This window comes from Prionailurus viverrinus, chromosome D2 (genome assembly GCF_022837055.1).
Source record: "Prionailurus viverrinus isolate Anna chromosome D2, UM_Priviv_1.0, whole genome shotgun sequence".
In the NCBI taxonomy this organism is placed as follows: Eukaryota; Metazoa; Chordata; class Mammalia; order Carnivora; family Felidae; genus Prionailurus; species Prionailurus viverrinus.
The window spans coordinates 25,390,491-25,411,202 of NC_062571.1; the positions used below are offsets into that span (position 1 = coordinate 25,390,491).

The window sequence follows — 20,712 nt, forward strand, 5'->3', positions numbered from 1 at the left end:
TTCATGCCATACTGTCCTAGTTTCAATTCAATGTCACAAAAAGCTTATATGATTTTACAAATAGAAAAACAAATCACTAAGAATTATAAAACCCCACTGGTTTGAAAGTCACATGTTATAGACAAATTTATAACTTACTAAAAAAAGAAACAAAACTAAAACTAGTATGATGGTCATTGCTGAGGAAGGTGAACTGAAATAGGCCACTTTTATCAGATACTAACAGCATTCTTCAAAGGAAATCATTTGTGGCTTTGGGCAATCCTTTACTCAAACAATGCTTCCTTCTCCAGGAAGGACACACCTAACTGTATTCTGTAATATGGAAATTTTCCTATCAACAAAACACCTGTGTGGTTATAATTTCATGCCAGTCATTTAACTCAGATGAGCTAGTAAGCTGGTGAAGTTATGAGCTTTCTACTGAAATTATGATTTTGCTATTTTCCCTCGACTGGACAGAACTCAAAATATTAAACTGGGTCTTCTATTTATATTGCATGTAATTGAACAACCAAAACCAAACATGAAAAACTGCCCAGTTCCAAAAAAAATTAATGCAGAACTTCAAAATAGTTACCTTGCATAAAAATCTCCTGAACCTTTTGTTCCTTTACCCAGACTTTCACTTCTTCCTGAAGTTGCGGGTTGTCCCTGAGAACTGGGTTTAGGCTGTCTATGTCGTCCTAGAATTACAGATTAAAAGAAAGGTCCATGTTACGCTGTCCTAACGTTAATATTATGAACTCTCCCTCCTATATTTTCTAAGGATTGAAGAAAATTCCTTCATCTAAATGTATGTAAAAACACAAATTCATCAGTTATAGTTCATTAGCAATTACTAACAGCAGAGCATAAGAAATTAACCTATGTAAGATTTGATCCTTGACAACAATCCTAGACAAAATTTGAAATTTACTAATGTGTTTTCTAACTTTAAGTGTGGCCTTAGATAAGTCACATTTTTAAGGGTTTCAGGATGAGAAGCAATATACAAACCAAATAGCATCAGGTCATCTAAGGCTGGTAGCAAAAGAATCGAGTTGAATATTTTAGTGACAATACATATATACATAGATGAATTACCCTCTTCCCATAATGCCTAAAATGTTTTAAACTACAAAAGTCATTATCCACTCTCTTGATTTAAATGCCATCAAATTCAGTTCTACTCAAACTCATCTGACCAGTAACTTCACTGCTAAAAGTTTTATTTTTTCAACCCAGTGTCAAAGCATCCAGGCAATTAAAATTACATTATTGATGGTATTATCCTCATAACAGGGTGGATCTAGACACAGAAACAACCGGTTCTCTCTCCTTGGAGATGTGAATCACACAGTCACATGGTTTCCCACAATCTGTTGGTCCCCCGCTGGACTCTTTGACATTCTGTTCTCTCTCTCTCAAAGCACCTCTGCTGCTCCTGCATTTGAGGTCAGCGGCAGGAGCCCTAGAGTAGAGCTGGGAAGAACAACAAAGCAGCACTGTCAATTGGCGGCCCTTATACAAGTGGACTGGCAGATCATGGAAACCAGTGAACAGAAGGGAGCAGAGTGAAGGGAATTCTATCTGGTGAATAAAAATAATGTGGCAATTTGGAAAAGTCAAAAAGTAGCTGAAGAGTACAAAGAAGGACCCCTAATCAAGCAGGTCATACTTCAGCCTTCTAGTCTAAAGTTTATCTAAATAAAGCTTTTTCTTCTCATCTCCTCATGACCTTAAGGGGCTATCATGTATGTATTTTTGCAATAATAGTGTGGCAAATACTCTGATATTTCATTTATACCTAGTGAATACCAACCAAGAGGAAGAAATACAGGCCTTCAAAGTTATCAACTATATTCCTTCACAAATAAACTGAAATGCTACTTTACAGAAGGAAATACTAGAGTGGAAAAGTATCATACAAAATGTAGATAAAATCTGTCATTTTGGGGGAGGGGGTGGAATGTCCATGACAGGTCTTTTTTGTAAAGAAACTTTCTAGCAATCCCTTTTTTCCACACTCCTTTAATAATACACTGAACACTTACTTACCCTCTTTATTTGAGGAACAGAAAATACCATGGAAAAGTTCAGACTCTAAACCTCTTAATGCACACCAGGTGACAGTCTATTCTATGACAACAAAACAAAGGAAACATTCTATCTCCCAAGGAAAACCATTACCATTTCCAGATAGCTCTGACAACTATCAAGTTCTTTCAAAGTCTTCCTTACTTTAACTTCCACTCACAGATCCAAGCCTAAGTCTTCGAAGTCAACAAACAAGTCTAATCACTTCCCTACCTTATAGTTCTTCAAACATGTGCATTCTGGTTTTGTTTCCACAGCTATGAATCTTCTCTAAACACCTGTCTTTATTATAACCACTCTTCCCTTATTCTAGACATTTAATTGGAAAAAAGATGGGCACTTGTCTAGAAAAACACTACACAATCACCTGGGTGTCACTGCTGACTTCTTTTTTAATTTTTAATGTTTATTTATTTTTGAGACAGAACAAGAGACAGAGTGCAAGCAGGGGAGGTTCAGACAGAAGGAGACACAGAATCTGAAGGAGGCTCCAGGCTCTGAGCTGTCAGCACGGAGCCTGACGTGGGGCTTAAACTCATGAACCGTAAGATCTTGACCTGAGCCGGTCAGACGCGTAACCAACTGAGCCACTCAGATGCCCCACTGCTGACTTATTTTAAGTTTACTATGGTCTACTACTTCCAATCTTTCATACTTTGGGGTAGAAGGGGTATAAACTGCTGTTAAAGCAACACTGGCAATACTTCACAGACAGTCATGGGTGGTCTAAAAAACCAGTTTCCTGTATTGAAACTTCACGGTTTTGGGCGCTGGGGTGGCTTAGTTAAGCATCTGACTTCGGCTTAGGTGATGATCTCACAGTTCATGAGTTTCAGCCCCGTGTTGGGCTCTGTGCTGACAGCTCAGAACCTGAAGACTACTAAGGATTCTGTGTCTCCCTCTCTTTCTCTCTCTCAAAAATAAGTAAATAAACATTTAAAAAGAAAAGAGGGGTGCCTGGGTGGCTCAGTCGGTTGAGCATCTGACTTTGGCTCAGGTCATGATCTGGCAGTTTGTGAGTTCGAGCCCCCTCACCCCACCCAGTCAGGCTCTGTGCTGACAGCTCAGAGCCTCAAGCCTGCTTCTGATTCTGTGTCGCTTCTGATTCTGTGTCTCCCTCTCTCTCTGTCCTTCCTTCCCCTGCTCATGCTGTCTCTCTCTCTCTCTCTTTCAAAAATAAAGAAACATTTAAAAAAAAAAAAGAAAGAAACCCATGAAACTTCACAGTTTAAAACTACTAGGCATAGGGGGGCCAGGCTGGCTCAGTCAGTACAGCATGCGACTCTTGATCTCGGGGTCATGAGTTCAAGCCCCACATTAGGTGTAGCATTTACTTAAAAAAAAAAAAAACAAAAAACAAACACCTACTGGGATATATAATTTGCTCAACATTTATTTATATTTTATTTAAAACATTAAGATAACAGGCTATATTTCCAGGATCATTAAACATACAAATATCTCAACAATGACCCATTTCTAGTGAGAAAAACACACCATTAAAAACTGATAACTTGAATCTATTTACTGAAATGACCTTATAGATCAAATTTCTATGGACCAATTTCCTCATCTATAAAGCAGTCACTAATATCTGCCTCTTCCATCTTAATGAATGTGTTTTTACAATAAGATTTTTTAAAAAATAACTACAATTAGCTTTCTTAAGACATCTAATTCTTAATTATCCATGGTATTGGATGACATGTATTACTAAATTAGTTAAAATCCAAGAAAATTATCCCAACATACTGTCCAGTTATGACAGTCCTATTGTTGCTGGAGTGCTCCTTTTTGAATTGTGCTAAGTTACCTATTTCTATTGTAGGTCATGAAATACCTATTTCTGTTGTAGTCATCATTCCCGTTTTAAAGGATAAAGAATCAAATCTTACAAGAGCCACTACCAGGTAGTCAAACAAGGTGTTTTTTTTTTTTTCCATTTATTGACTTGAACAATTTTGTCAAAGTGCTAAAAATCAGATACAGTCTATAAGGCAAACTTGCAGAGAACTGAAACTAAGGATCTGTAATTAGTATTAATTATTAATATGACTATTCAGAATCTTTTGGAATACAACTGATTAATAAAGAACTTCAGCTGTGCCCTGAGTTGGTATGAGATTTTAAAAAATTACACAGTACTTCACTTTTTAGTAATTAAGTTACCTATACACATAATTTTTATATTGACTAACTAAAATAATATGTATTCTTTAATTTCCCCAAAACAAATCACCCAGAGAGTGAAGCAACAGCACCCTCTGTGAATCTCCTCTCCTCCATAAATTCTATCCAATATATTATTCTACGAATTATAACCTCCAGCAAATGACTTAACCAGGTCAACAAGATTTGTTTTAACTAGAAGCTTATATAGAAAACATAGGAAAGTTCTAAACAATGCCTTAAGTGATTAGGTTCTGGACCTTTACGGTTCATTTGTGTGCTGTTCCTCTGTTTGCAAAGAGAGCAGAAGCTTGCTCTAATTAAACATCAGTGGGGTACCTTACTATAAATAACAACAGCTAACATGATTGCATGTTTACCATGGCAGATACCATGCTACCATACTAGGTGCTTTCCATACAAATCAACTTTTACAACACTTTTCTGAGGTCTAAATTATTATGCCCATTTACATGTTATATACCCAGAGAGATCCATGGTCATATAATCAGGATATGATGGAGAGATATAGCATTTTAATCGACTTCTGTAACTCTAGAGAGCTCAGGCTCTTTTCACCTACTCTTTCTCCCCTGAGTTAGTACAATGAAAAGGAATGAATAAGACTGTTTACTATAACTGCGTTTCAAAATTTGATATATTTCTTCACATTATATGTAAGAAGTAAAAGGCAACTTTATCTTATGAAGTCAGAAACAGAGTCAGGTGGAAGTTATCTTTCTGTAACCCCCCTCAAATTAGTTATGTGAAATTCATAGGTAGCAACAGTCTAACACTTATCTAAGAGGGGAGACTTTGGATGTTAAACTGATGTAGTCTTTTTTTTTTTTAATTTTTTTTTTAATGTTTATTTATTTTTGAGAGAGAGACAGAGAGTGAGAGGCGGAGGAGCAGAGAGAGAAGGAGTCACAGAATCCGAAGCAGGCTCCAGGCTCCGAGCTGTCAGCACAGAGCCCGATGCGGGGTGTGAACTCACGGAGTGTAAGATCATGACCTGAGCTGAAGTCGGACGCTTAACCGACTGAGCCACCCAGGTGCCCCAAACTGATGCAGTCTTATAATCAGAAAGCATAAAAGAGAATATTTTGGCAATATGACTTCATCATGACCTACAGACTCTGAAATGGTATATTTCTAGGTAAACACTGCCCTAAATTACTATTTGAGGTAATAAAAAAAAACAGATTTTTTTTTTCTTGTGTAGAGAAGAATATGATGGAATATTTTTTTTAAAAAAAGCATTCCTCAAAATATGAAAAATTTTAAAATCAGGTTAGAATCTGTACTTTGACATTAAGACTACTGTACTACCCTTATTTTTGAACCAATTCTCTACTTCATTCCAGTTCAAAGGAAAAAAATTATAATTTATATTTAATTTATATTGTTATAATTATAATTATAATAGCATAAAAAATAAGATCACAGGACTAAGATATTCAGATATGCCTGACTAGGTTTAAGAACAGGAATATTATGACAGTGTTCAAAATATATGTTAACAAATTTTCTAAGATAATAAGGAAATGATTTATCTTACCATAACACAGTGCTCCTTACTGATTCAACAAATATTTTCTTTATGTCACATACACTCTGGATGGAACTACTGACAGAACAGCCAACAGAGGCTTGAATCAGAGAATATACCAGCTGTTAGTTTCTATCTAGGTGACTGAGCGGATTGGCTTAATTATAACAGATTTGCTCTAAAGTCCTAACTGATGTCTAGAATAGCACTTTCATTTTAGAATACAATATCACGAAACTAAGTTTCTCTCCCTTTGGACAATTTCTGTTACAGAATGACCTAATACCTGCTTTCAAACTGATACTGATATGTGGCTTAGTAATGGAATGATTTTTTCCCCTACAATAAAATCCTTGACCTTTGTAACCTCTTAAATCCCATATTACACACACTTCCCATAAAAAAAAAAATGACACTTGATTGTATTTTATAAGAGTTATTCATAAAAGCAACTACCTGTATGTTGAATGTCAGGTAAAGTAACTGAACATTCATTGCCACGCCATTTTCCCACAGTCATCATTTAAATTCATGCTTCAGCAAAACTACAAATAATTGCCAGTCCTTAGATCCCTGGGGTTGCTAGCCAACAGTTAAAAAACATGAATGTTAAGTCCACATAGGTCAAGAGTGACATCCACTGCTATCGCAACAATTCTTGTATAACTTATAAAAGAATCCACTTTGTTAGTAAGGATTTACTGGAACAGGAAATCTACTTAGTCTGAGAACTACTACAAAAATCTTAAAAAAGAAAAAGCAGAGTTGCCTAAACCATCTGCAGTTTAACTACATCTATCAATGAAAGCTTCCACATATTTTCATGATTTAAACCAAGGGTTGGCAAACTTTTCCTAACTTGGCCAGAGAGTAAAAGTAGATTAGGCTTTGAGGGTCATACTATCTCCAATGCAAGGACTCCACTCTACTACTGTAGCACCACAAACAGCCAAACAATACCATAAACAATACACAAATGAAAGAGTAAGGCTGTTTTCTAATACCTTTATTTACTGACATTCTGTGAAGCTTGAATGTCACAGAACATTCACGTGCCATGACATATTATTCTTCCTTTCACTCGTTTCCTGTTTAAAAATGTAAAAGACCTAAATATTTTACCAGCAAAAAAAGAAAAGAAAAGAAAAGGAAAGAAAAGGCCTTATAGAAACAGGTGTCTGGATGGATTTGGCATGTGGTAGTAGTCTGCCTACCCAGGATTTAAAATAAGAATAAATTACTGGTACAAAGCAAGATTAGAAACTTCTAATCAAGGCAATGCAATTTGATGGTAAATTGACTGTAAACTCTATTTCCATAAATGGCTGCATTTTACACACACACACACACACACACACACACACACACACACGAGCACAGGAAAATAACTCAATGACCAAATCCTTCTCATTAATAATTAAAGAAAAAATATACTGAGGTAAGTCATTTTTTAAGGCTTTCACAAATAAATGAAGTTTCCCTGATATATTCCTGTGCCATGTTTAGTGTTCCAAATATAATAACATATCTGGTTTCAGAGTAGAAAAATCACCTACTTTGAAAGATAAAGTTTAATTCTTTTAGGACAATGAGAATTATACTCATTGAATACAAAGATTGGTACCATCCACATCTGTGGATTTCACAGGAGGGTAAAAACAGGTATGTGCATTGAAAAGAGAAAATTTTCCTAAAGATAGTGTTCCAACATTAATCCTATGCTTCACATGTCTGATTTGTTAAGAATACCAGAGATTTTTAAATTTCTGTACATATATGTTAAGACATACAGATTTAAAAGTTTTACATAATTAAAATCCATAGATAATTAAGTCCTGTGTATACATATTTTCATAATTCCTGGTTGATTTTGGTTAATTCAGAAGCCTAGAATCTAGACTATGATTTAAATCAAATAAACATAATATCTATCTTTCAAAAACAAAATCATAGGGGAGCCGGGGTGGCTCAGTTGGTTGAGTGTCTGACTTTGGCTCAGGTCATGATCTCACAGTTCAAGGTTCAAGCCCCACATCAGGCTTCCAATTCTGTGTTTTCCTCTCTCTCTGCCCCTCCCCCGCTTGTGAGCTTGCACACGCTCTCTCAAAAATAAATAAACATTAAAAAAACTAAAATCATAAAGATTCAAATGACAGAGAGAATGGACTAATGTTTTCTATTATCCACACAATTCTTTCTTCACTCATATAATCAAGGAAATAATGTGATACGTTCATTCTAAATTATGTCCTGAAATTAAAAAATCTAATTTCTATTAATTTCTCAAAAAAATGAGGTAAACCGTTACTACAATTAACTTCTAGTTCCTTTTCTTTTTTAATTTAAAAATAAATGTTTATTTTTGAGAGAGAGATACAGAGCATGAGTGGGGGAAGGGCAGACAGAGAGGGAGACACAGAATCTTAAGCAGGCTCTAGGCTCTGAGCCAGACACAGGCCTCAAACCCACTGACTGGGAGATCATGACCTCAGCCAAAGTCTAATGCTTAACTGACTGAGCCACCCAAGCACTCCTAAATTCTATTTTCAATTAATACCACCAATGGGAAAACAGTTCTGCAAATGGGAGTAACGTTCAGAAAGTTTAAGTGACATTTAGGTGTATTTTTATTGGTTATAAATGATTCTGTTGTATCAAGACAAACAGCAGTCCCCAACATTTCAATATTTGATAACTTTTAAATATATGTTTTTTTTTTTAACTTTTTTTTTTTTTCAACGTTTATTTATTTTTTTTTGGGACAGAGAGAGACAGAGGGAGACACAGAATCGGAAACAGGCTCCAGGCTCTGAGCCATCAGCCCAGAGCCTGACGCGGGGCTCGAACTCCCGGACCGCGAGATCGTGACCTGGCTGAAGTTGGACGCTTAACCAACTGCGCCACCCAGGCGGCCCTTAAATATATGTTTTTTAAACAATATTCTCAGCATTAGTTTTATTTTTATTTAGAAACAAAAACAAAAAAAAAATGATGAACGGCTTTCACCCTACACTGATCCAAACAAACCAATTTCAGTCAACAACTTACAGAAAATTAGAAATATTTTGGTGTATTATGTTTCTTCTCGAAACTAACTTTTCTATAAGTATCTTCATCAGACATTGTGGCCTAAAGGTAAGTGATGCCTTCTAGTCATTTAAGACGATATCCAGCATGTCAATAGGAAGTCATTTTAAGTTTGTCCAGGCATAAAATGAAAACACCACTGTGGTTTCCCCCACATTTTTCATGTTTTCAATTCCATCCATTTCACAGCATCATCACTTAATCACAAGAGAATAACAAATTATCTAATATCCAGAAGGTTCTACTAACTGCATAGGATCCTAGAGCTAAATGTTTCATCCTTTTCATAAAATAAGAAATTGTAATCACAATGGTAGTTTACAGGACTATAAACGTATGAGGTATACATTTTTTAAATCTCTGGTTAGAAGTTAAGATTGAAAACTGAGATGTGCCTGGGTGGCTCAGTTGGATTAAGCATCCAACTCAGGTTAGTAGCACACAGCCTGCTTCAGATCCTCTGTCTCCCTCTCTCTCTGCTTCTCCCCTGCTTGTGTGTGCAGCACACATTCCCTGTTCTCTCTCTCTTTCAAAAATAAATATGCATTAAAAAAGAGAAAAGATTGGGGGCACTTTGGTGGCTCAGTTGGTTAAGCATCCAACTCTTGGTTTCAGCTCAGGTCATGATCTCACAATTTTTTGAGTTCAAGTCCCACGTCAGGCTCTGTGCTGACAGCACAGAGTGTGCTTGGGATTCTCTCTCCCTCCCTCTTTGTCCCTCCCCCACTCGTGCTGTCTCTGTCTCTCTCAAAATAAAGGAAAAAATATTTATTAAAAAAAAAAAAGATTGAGGGTGCCTGGGTGGCTCAGTCAGTTAAGCATCTGTCTTGGACTCAGGTCATGATCTCGCGGTTTCTGGGTTCGAGCCCTGCATCAGGCTTTGGGCTAACACCTCAGAACCTGGAGCCTGCTTTGGATTCTGTGTCTCCCGCTCTCTCTCTGCACTGCCCCCCAACAACTGCGCTCTGTCTCTGTTTCTCAAAAATGAGGAAACGTTAAAAAAAAATAAACATTGAAAACTGAGTGTTTTCTCAATGAGGAGGTAATATAACTGTTTCTGTATGGGGAGATTAACTTAATCTTATTTATATGGTCTTATTTATAAGGAACACAGATACTCACTGAAAAACAAAACAAAACAAAACTAAACACAGAGGAGGGGAGGACCCAAAGAGGGATACATATATGGAGAAAAATTCTTTGTTTCTTTTATGTCCTCCAAGCACTAACTATAGGATACTCTGAAAAAGAAAACCATTAGGGCTGAAGAGGAAGAAAATGTTACTTCATCTTGCCACAAAATTGTCTCCATATACTTCTGAGAGAAATGATCAATTGCTTTCAAATAGTTTACCTGGTATTTTCTGCTGAATAAAAATAATGCTGTTACTTCTAAAATGTTTCCAAAACATAAATGTGAATCAATTTTGGTGACTAAACTCTTTACAACACATTATATGATAAGACGTTAAGTCTTTGGGATTTATTATCATTACTAAAATTATAAGTTTTAGGCAGAAGTTTAAATTATAATAATTTAGGAGCTACCTGATTACCTGTATATAAATAAAACATCAATATTTTAAATATTTAGTTTTGAGAGTGAGTGCAAGTGGGGGAGGGGCAGAGAGAAGGGGACAGAGGATCTGAACTGTCTCTGTGCACTGACAGCAGTAAGCCTGATGTGGGGCTTGAACTCACAAACCAGGAGATCATGACCTGAGCTGAGTCGGATGTTCGGCCACCCAGGTGCCCTAAAATATCAATATTTTAGAGTCAAGAATGTTGGAGACATATATCAACACGAAAAAACCAAAAACAAACAAAAAACAAAAACAAAATAACAGAAACACTATGCAAGATCACAATGTACATGAATTAGAAATAAGCTAGTACATGAATCAGAAATATATAATTCACTGAACACTGATCCTTAATTTGTGTGATTTCTTTTTTTAGGAAACAGACTTCAATGAAAATTAAGCCTCACTTCTAAAAAAGCAAGCATTAGAAGCAATGACCTGTTGCAAATAGCTTGGGTGGCCTTAATAAATTCTTGCCAAACACAATCAAAGGCATTGACTTCTTGTAGAAATCAGTGAGCAAACCTGAGGTCAGCAATGAATCCGTAAGTGGGGCTTAGGTTATGATTACAAGCACATAAAACAAAAAATAGACCCTTTCTTCTACTTATCTTAAGGGCTTACGTTTATACTGTTTCTTTCTTCTAAAGTCTTTTTGCCATAGTCTTAACAATCTTGTCAATATATTACTATGAAAATAAACGTATCACCCTTCTAGAAAACCTCCTTTCTGACATTGTCCAGGTTAAAATAACCTACTAATCTTTCTAGATTGTTTTACATGCATGCCTCATTTTATTGTGCTTCAGGAATACTGCTTTTTTTTTTTTAATTGAAGATCTGTGATAGCCCTGTCTTGACTAAGTCCACACTGATGTAATTTTCCAACAGCATTTGCTCACCTCGTGTCTCTGCAAAACACTTTGGTAATTCTCAGAATATTTATTTTTCATTAATATTATATTTGTTATGGTGATCTGTGTTCAGTGATCTTTGATGTTACTATTGTAACTTTTATGGCACCATGAACCATGCCCATTTTGACAGCGAATGCAATTGATAAATGCGTGTGTTCTGACTGTTCCACCAACCAGCCACTCCCTTTTTCTTTCCTTCTCCTCTGGCCTCCATATTCCCCAAGACACAACGATATTGAAATCAGGCCAATTAATAACCCTACAATGGCCTCTAAGGTTCAAGTGAAAAGAGGTCACACATCTCTCACTTCAAATCAAAAGCCAGAAATGATTAAGCTTAGTGAGGAAGGCATGACGAAAACTGAGACAGGCTGAAAGGTAGCCTCTTATGCCAAACAATTAGCCAAGTTGTGAATGCAAAGGATAAATTCTGAAGGAAATTTAAAGTGCTACTCTAGGGGGGCCTCAGTGGCTCAGTCCATTAAGCGTCCAACTCTTGATTGCAGGTCAGGTCATGATCTCACAGTTCATGGAATTGAGCCCTGTGTCAGGCTCTGTGCTCATAGCACAGAGGCTGCTTGGGATTCTCTCTCTCTCCCTCTGCCCCTCCCCTGCTCCCCCCTCCCCTCCTCAAAATAAATAAACTTTTAAAAAAAGTGCTGCTCCAGTGAAAACACGAATGATTAAGACAGCAAAATAGTCTTATTGCTGATATGGGAAAAGTTTTAGTAGTTTGGACAGAAGGTCAAACCAGCCACAACATTCTCTTCAACTAAAACCTAATCCAGGGCATGGTCCTAACTCTCTTCAATTCCCTGAAGGCTGAGAGAGGTGAGGAAGTTGCAGAATAAAAGTTTAAAGCTAGCAGAGGATGGTTCATGAGCTTTAAGGGGAGAAACCCTCTCCATAACATAACCGTGCAAGGTGAAGCAACAAGTGCTGATGTAGAAGCTGCAGCAAGTTATCCAGAAGAATTTGTTAAAAGATAATGAATGAAGGTGCTACAATAAACAATAAACAACAGATTTTCAATGTAGGTGAAACAGCCTTCTATTGGAGATCCCATCTAGAACTTCCATAGCTAGAGAGAAGTCAATGCCTGACTTCAAATGTTCCAAGAATGGGCTGACTCTTGTTAGGGGCTAATGCAGCTGGTGACTTTATGTATTTATTTTAAATATGTAATGGGGCGCCTGGGTGGCGCAGTCGGTTAAGCATCCGACTTCAGCCAGGTCACGATCTCGCGGTCCGTGAGTTCGAGCCCCGCATCGGGCTCTGGGCTGATGGCTCAGAGCCTGGAGCCTGTTTCCGATTCTGTGTCTCCCTCTCTCTCTGCCCCTTGCCCGTTCATGCTCTGTCTCTCTCTGTCCCAAAAAATAAATTAAAAAAAGTTGAAAAAATAAATAAATAAATATTTATTTATTCTTGAGAGAGAGAGAGAGAGAGAGAGAGAGAGAGAGAGAGAACAGAGGAGGTACAGAGAGAGAGGGAGACAGAATCTGAAGCAGGCAGGCTTCCAGGTTCCAAGCTGTCAGCACAGAGCCCGACACAGGGCTTGAACTCACAAACCTCAAGATCATGACCTGAGCTAAGTCAGACACTTAACCAACTGAGCCACCCAGGCGGCTTGCTGATGACTTTAAATTAAAGCCAATGCTCATTTACCATTCTGAAAATTCTAGGTCCTTAAGGATTACATTAAATCTACCATACTTATGTTCCATAAATGGGACAAAGCCTGGATGACAGCACACAGGTTTACACGGTCTACTGTTATTTTAAGTGCACTGTTGAAAACTATGGCTGAGAAAAAAGATTTCTTTCAAAATATTACTGCTCCCTGATAATGCACCTGGCTACCCAAGAGATCTGATGGAGATATACGTTAATGTTGTTTTCATGCTTGCGAATACAACGTCTATTCTGCAACACATAGATCAAGGAGTCATTTCAGCTTTGAAATCTTATTCTTTGAGAAATAGATCTTGTAAGGCTATAGCTGCCATAGGTAGTGATTGCTTTGGTGAATCTAGACAAAGTAAATGGAAAACCTTCTGGAAAGCATTCACCTTTCTAGATGCCATGAAGAACATTCGTGATTTATGGCAAGAGGTCAAAATATCAACATCCACAGAAATTCAAAAGAAGCTGATCCTAATTCTCATGGATAAATTTGAGGGGTTCAAGACTTCGGTGACAGAAGTAACTACGGATGTGGCAGAAATACCAAGAAAACTAGAATTAGAAGTGAAACTTGAAGATGTGACTGAATTACTGTGATTTCATGATAAAACTTGAATGAATGAGGAGATTTCTTGAGAGGGATCTACTTTTGGTAAAGAAGCTCTGACGACTGTTGAAATGACAAAAAAGGATTCAGAATATTATATAAACTTAATTGATAAAGCAGCTGCAGGGTTTGAGAGGACTGATTCCAATTTTGAAAGAAGTTTTACTGTGGGTAAAATACTATCCAACAGCATTACATGCTACGGAGAAAATAGTGATAAAACACAGTCGGGTAAAATACTATCCAATAGCATTACATGCTACAGAGAAATTAGTGATAAAACACAGCCAATCAATATGGCAAAAGTCACTGTTGTCTTATTTAAAGAAATTGCCACAGCCACCCCAACCTTCAACAGCTACCACTGTGCTCAGTCAGCAGCCAACAAAACTGGGGCTAGACCTTCCACAAGCAAAAAGATGACAACCAGCCAGAAGTGAACATGATGGCTAGCAATTTTTAGCAAAATATTTTTTAATTAAGCTATGTATGTTGGCTTTTTTTAGACATAATGCTATTACACACTTTAAACAGATTACAGTATAGTGTAAACATAACTTTTATATGCACTGGGAAACCATAAAAATCACTTGACTTGCTTTATTGTAATATTCAGTTTATTGCAGTGGTCTGGAACTGAACCTGCAATATCTCTGATGTGTGCCTGTATTCACCACATCTCATGGCTCCTTGTTTCAGAAAAGCAATTTTATGAAGTGAATGAATGTTAAAAAAAAAAATACAACAACTATATTTGGACTTCTGCAACAATAACATAATTTACCTTTATCTATAAAACCCGTATGGGGCACCTGGGTGGCTCAGTTGATTAAGCTTCCTACTCTTGATTTCAGCTCAGGTCAATGATCTCAGGATTCGTGGGACTCAGCCTGCAGGGATCTGCACTGACAGCACCGAGCCTGATTGGGATTCTCTCTTTCCCTCTCTCTCTGCTCCTCCCCCCATCATTCTCACTTTCTCTCAAAATAAATAAATAAATAAACATTAAAAACAACAACAACAACAAACTAATCCCTGGGCACCTGGGTGGCTCAGTCAGTTAAGTGTCCAACTCTTGGTTTCGGTGGCTCAGGTCCTAATCTCACAGATTGTGGAACTGGCAACCAGGTTGGATTCCACATTCACAGCATGGAACCTGCTTGGGATATTCTCTCTTCCCCCCTCTCTCTTTACCCCTAACCCTCTACTGCTCTTACTCTCTCCCAAATTACACTTGGGGAAAAAAAAAAAACAACAACCTTTATGTAGCTTGATCTTTGAGTTTTAACTGAGAGAGGGTGGGGGATAGGGGAGAGAAGAATCATCCTCAAAAATCTACCTTGAAGCTTTCTGCCACTGTAAGCAGAGTCATTACAGACCAATCCAAAAGTTTAGGAATCTCCCCTTGAACCTTCCACTTGGTACTATTTACCATTATTTAATTCATTAGTAACTACAAAGGAAATGGTTAAAATTAATTTAAGAGAAGTATATATTGCCAGAAACTATAAAGCAGTGAAAACATTCTAAATTTTAAAAAAGTCTTAAGACATTTTAATTTCATGTATAGTTATAGTTCTATGATGTTTCTGTGGTCTTAATGACTTCCCAGTTTTGTACCAACTGAAATATGATAATGTGAAACAACATTCTAATATTATTTTCATTATATAGATCTTCATCACTGAATGAATTTCAAAGTTCATTTACTGTTTACTTAAAAAATATCACCTCTGTTCAAATATATGACAATCCATAATTCTGGGGAACTCAAATGTTACTATAAATATCATTTAAAGTGAGAAATGTTCTAACTACAGTGAATGTTCTAACTTCAGTGTTCCACTGAATATTTTAAATTATGCCCTTCATTAGCTAATTTTGACACATTCTGATTTGCAAAACTGACTTTGGTCTGAAGGCTTTCACCAAAAATTATCAATACAAAAGAAAAAAAGTAAAACCTAAACTGAACACTTAACAGAACCCCAATTCAGAAAAGGTTGCCATAGTTTTGGTTAATTCTTTATAGTTAAAAATGTATCCAATTAATCTGTATAAATAAAATATGCTGAACTGAGCATTACTGTTTCTCTTTCTTAAAAAATTTTTTTTTATTTTACTTTTTCTTTATTAAACTCTATGCCCAACATGGGGTTCGAACTCACAACCCCAAAATCAAGAGTTCCATACCTTACTGACTGAGCCAGCCAGGTACCCTGAGCATTACTACTGTTTTCAAACTCTTCACGGCATAATGATAATTTATGTTATTTATCAAATATATTTCTCTGGGTAAAGAGTAAAATCATTTTCCCTGACAAAAACACTGCTTATAATATTAATACTGATAAAAACAGACTAAATAAAATAGAACCAAGCTTCAGACTTCATGTCTAACCAAAAGACACATCTCAAATCACAATAAACACACCAGGGAAACAAAATTCATGAAAATAAGTACTTTAATATAATTTTCTATCATTATTGGTTTGAATTTATAACTTGGAATTAAAATATTTCCCCAAAGAATACTCACTTAGGTAAATGGATACTGCTTTAAAAATATTGTATCTTGGATTAAAAGATTACAAATACAATCACAATAACATTCTTTTTTCTCACTACTTTTCCAACCAGAAAGGAAGTAATACAACATCTTCAAGAACCATTACTTTCCTAAATTATTCAAGATTAATTAATTGCAGAGGGGCACCTGCCAGGAGGCTCAGTCGGTTGAGTATGTGACTTCAGCTAAGGTCACGACCTCATGGTTCATGGGTTTGAGTCTCACATTGGGCTCTGTGCTGACAGCTCTGAGCCTGGAGCCTGCTTCAGATTCTGTGTCTCCCTCTCTCTGCCCCTCCCCTGCTTGCTCCTTCTCAAAAATAACATTAACAAATTTGTTTAAAAATATATATATGAGAAAAACTCTGAAAAAAGTTCTATTTCACTATTATTCAGGAAACACAAAATTTAAATATATTCTAATATTTTGGTTGATCATATTGTTAAAGTTAAAAAAAAATTATGACACTGGGGTTAACAAAGCAAAATTAAGACATACATAAACACTAATCGTAAGAGAAAAAAAACCTGCCTTTTCTGAAAGGCAGTTTGACTACACATCCTATTCTGAAACAATATTGTTTTCTATAACTCAAATAGGCTTGAAGGGACTTGGAAACATAGGTGAATGATGTTAGTATATAACATAGAAGTAATGCTGTTCACATGTCTTTTTTTTTTTTTTTTTTGCACTACCCACTATGAAGTAGTTGAATGCTACGTACACGAATAAAGCTGAACATCGTACTAGATACAATACTCATCCATTTCACTTTCTTCTTTTAGTTTCTAATGTGACCACATGCTGACTTGTAAGTTCATATTGATTAGACTGCCCCAATCTTCTTTTGCTTTGATTCCTCAATTCAGCAATCTCAATTCTTCCTTACACATTCTTATTTTTCAAGCAACTTTCCCCTTTTTCTTAAATGCAAAGTACTATATTTAACTAACTTTATTAGAAATAAACTGTTACAAGACTGCTGGATAGCTCAGTCAGGTAAGTGTCCAACTCTGATTTCAGCTCAGGTCATGATCTCATGGTTTGTGAGGTCAAGTGCCCTGTCAGGCTCTGCGCTGACAGTGAGGAGCCTGCTTGGGATTCTCTCTCTCTGCCCCTTCCCTGCTGGCGCTCACACACTCTTTCTCTCTCAAAATAAATAAATAAACATTTAAAAAGAAAGAAATAAAATGTTATAAGATTATTACTTAGGTTTGTCCTCATCTGCATAAGGTTTAAACAACCTATTCTGTGAACACCATTTCCCCCCAATCCTTGTCATTATAGTTTGAGATTTTGTAAAACATGAGATCATTCATACATACTCTTCCACACAATTAACTTTAGAGGAATCTAAGAAAATAAATGAACAAATAACAATAACACATGGACAAGAAGAGTCTACGTTTTAAAATAAATATAAATATAATATATATTATAAAATATATAATATATATAAGTATAAAAATAAAACATTACAGAATTAGTGTCATATGTTTCATTACTATCAAAATCTATTATAAGACTCTTTTTTTTAATTTATTTTGAGAGAGAGATAAAGAGCAAGTGAGGAGGGGCAGACAGAGAGGGAGTCAGAATTCTAAGCAGGTCCTGTTCAGTAAGTGCAGACCCTGATGTGGGGCTTGAACCCACAAACTGAGAGATTATGACCTGAGCCAAAATCAAGAGATTGCTTAACTGACTGAGCGACCCAGGTGCCCCTATTATAAGACTCTTGATTTCATGGTTGTGAGTTCGAGCCCCACACTGGGTATAGAGAGTGCTTAAAAATAAAATTAAAAAAAAATGTATGTATAATAAAAAGACAATTAATTTATTAAATTGTTTATTAAAAATAAAATTAATTTTAAAATGCAAAAGAATGTCAACAATTTGCTCATATTAATAACTCCCTTTGTTATACATTAAAGTTCCAACTGAAGAAACTTTGAGTAACAAATATAATACCTAGGAATAAACCTATCCAAAGATGTAAAAGATCTGTATGCTGAAAACTACAGAAAGCTTATGAAGGAAACTGAAGAAGATACAGAGAAATGGAAAACATTCCGTGCTCATGGATTGGAAGAATAAGTATTGTTAAAATGTCAATACTACCCAAAGCAAACTACACATTCAATGCAATCCCAATCAAAATTGCACCAGCATTCTTCTCAAAGCTAGAACAAGCAATCCTAAAATTTGTTTTTAATTTTTAAAGTTTATTCATTTTTGAGAGAGAGAGAGAGAGAGAGAGACACACACACACACACACACACACACACACACACACACACAGAATCCGAAGCAGGCTCCAGGCTCTGAGCTGTCAGCACAGAGCCCGATGAGGAGCTCAAACTCACGGACACCGAGATCATGACCTGAGCCAAAGTCTGACGCTCAACCGACTGAGCCACCCAGGTGCCCCAGCAATCCTAAAATTTGTATGGAACCACAAAAGACCCCGAATAGCCAAAGTAATTTTGAAGAAGACCAAAGCAGGAGGCTTCACAACCCCAGACTTTAGCCTCTACTACCAAGCTGTAATCATCACGACAGCATGTACTGGCACAAAAACAGACACATAGACCAATGGAATAGAATAGAGACTCCAGAACTGGGCCCACAAAAGTATGGCCAACTAATCTTTGACAAAGCAGGAAAGAGTATCCAATGGAAAAAAAGACAGTCTCTTTAACAAATGGTGCTGGGAGAACTGGACAGCAACATGCAGAAGAATGAAATTAGACCACTTCTTACACCATACACAAAAATAAACTCAAAATGGATGGAAGACCTAAATGTGAGACAGGAAACCATCAAAACCCTAGAAGAGAAAACAGGAAAAAACCTCTCTGACCTCAGCCGAAGCAATTTTTTACTTGACACATCTCCAAAGGCAAGGGAATTAAAAGTAAAAACGAACTATTTGGACTTCATCAAGATAAAAAGCTTCTGCACTGCAAAGGAAACAATCAACAAAACTAAAAGGCAACCAACGGAATGGGAAAAGATATTTGCAAATGACATACCGGACAAAGGGCTAGTATCCAAAATCTATGAAGAACTCACCAAACTCCACACCCGAAAAACAAATAATCCAGTGAAGAAATGGGCAGAAGACATGATTAGACACTTTTCTAAAGAAAAGCAGATGGCCAACAGGCACGAGAAAAGATGTTCAACGTCACTCCTCATCAGGGAAATACATATCAAAACTGCACTCAGATACCACCTCACGCCGGTCATAGTGGCTAAAATGAATAAATCAGACTATATAGATGCTGGAGAGGATGTGGAGAAATAGGAACCCTCTTGCACTGTTGGTGGGAATGCAAACTGGTGCAGCCATTCTGGAAAACAGTGTGGAGGTTCCTCAAAAAATTAAAACTAGATCTACCCTATGACCCAGCAATAGCACTGCTAGGAATTTACCCAAGGGATACAGGAATGCTGATGCATACGGGCACTTGTACCCCAATGTTTATAGCAGCACTTTCAACAATAGCCAAATGATGGAAAGAGCCTAAATGTCCATCAGCTGACAAATGAATAAAGAAAATGTAGTTTATATACACAAAGGAATACTACTTGGCAATCAGAAAGAATGAAATCTGGCCATTTGTAGCAACGTGGGTGGAACTGGAGAGTGTTATGCTAAGTGAAATAAGTCAGGCAGAGAAAAACAGATACCATATATTTTCACTCATATGTGGATCCTGAGAAACTCAACAGAAGACCAAGGGGGAGGAGACGGAGGAAAAAAAAAAAAAGTTACAGAGGGGGAAGGAGGCAAACCATAAGAGACTCTTAAACAATGAGAATAAACTGAGGGTTGATGGGGGGGTGGGGAGGAGGGGAAAGTGGGTGATGGGCATTGAGGAGGACACACCTGTTGGGATGAGCACTGGGTGTTATATGGAAACCAATTGACAAATTTCATATAAAAAATAAAATAAGTATATATGTATCATAAAAGAAATTAATTTTAAAATGCAGAAGAATGTCAACAATTTGTTCATATTAATAATTTCCTTTGTTATACATTAAGGTTCCAACTGAAGAAACTTAGTTTCAATAACAAATACAATACAATCTGATAGTTAAGGACAATGAGTACATTCCATAGAAACTTAGCTAGCTCAGACATTTTGTTGATATTGATATACTTGAAAATACTCTTTGCATTCTCTTAATCTCCCGATTAAGATAAAACTCCTTAGATAATTTTTTAAAATTACTAAAATCAGAAACTTAAAAACACTGCTATTTAAAATCTGTTACTGGGGCTCCTGGGTGGCTCAGCTGATAGAGCATCTGACTTCAGCTCAGGTTATGATCTCATGGCTTGTGGGTTCAAGCCCCGTGTGCAGCTCTGCATTGTCAGTGTGGAGCCTGCTTGGGATTCTCTCTCTCCCTCTCTCTCTGCCCCTCCCCTGCTTGTACTGCCTTTCAAAATAAATAAA

At 36.7% G+C, this 20,712-nt stretch overlaps 1 protein-coding gene across 7 annotated transcripts in view; it reads right to left on the bottom strand.

Moving 5' to 3' along the window:
• Window positions 1-20,712, bottom strand: part of JMJD1C (jumonji domain containing 1C) — a 271,367-nt gene that overhangs the window by 45,222 nt on the left and 205,433 nt on the right. For 6 of the 7 annotated variants that reach the window (XM_047826344.1, XM_047826343.1, XM_047826342.1 and 3 more), the window contains one exon: window positions 581-686. The exons of the other annotated variant lie outside the window; for it this stretch is intronic. In XM_047826344.1, the coding sequence (XP_047682300.1) occupies window positions 581-686 (106 nt within the window). The remainder of the gene's footprint in view (window positions 1-580; window positions 687-20,712) is intronic. 7 annotated transcript variants of the gene reach the window in all.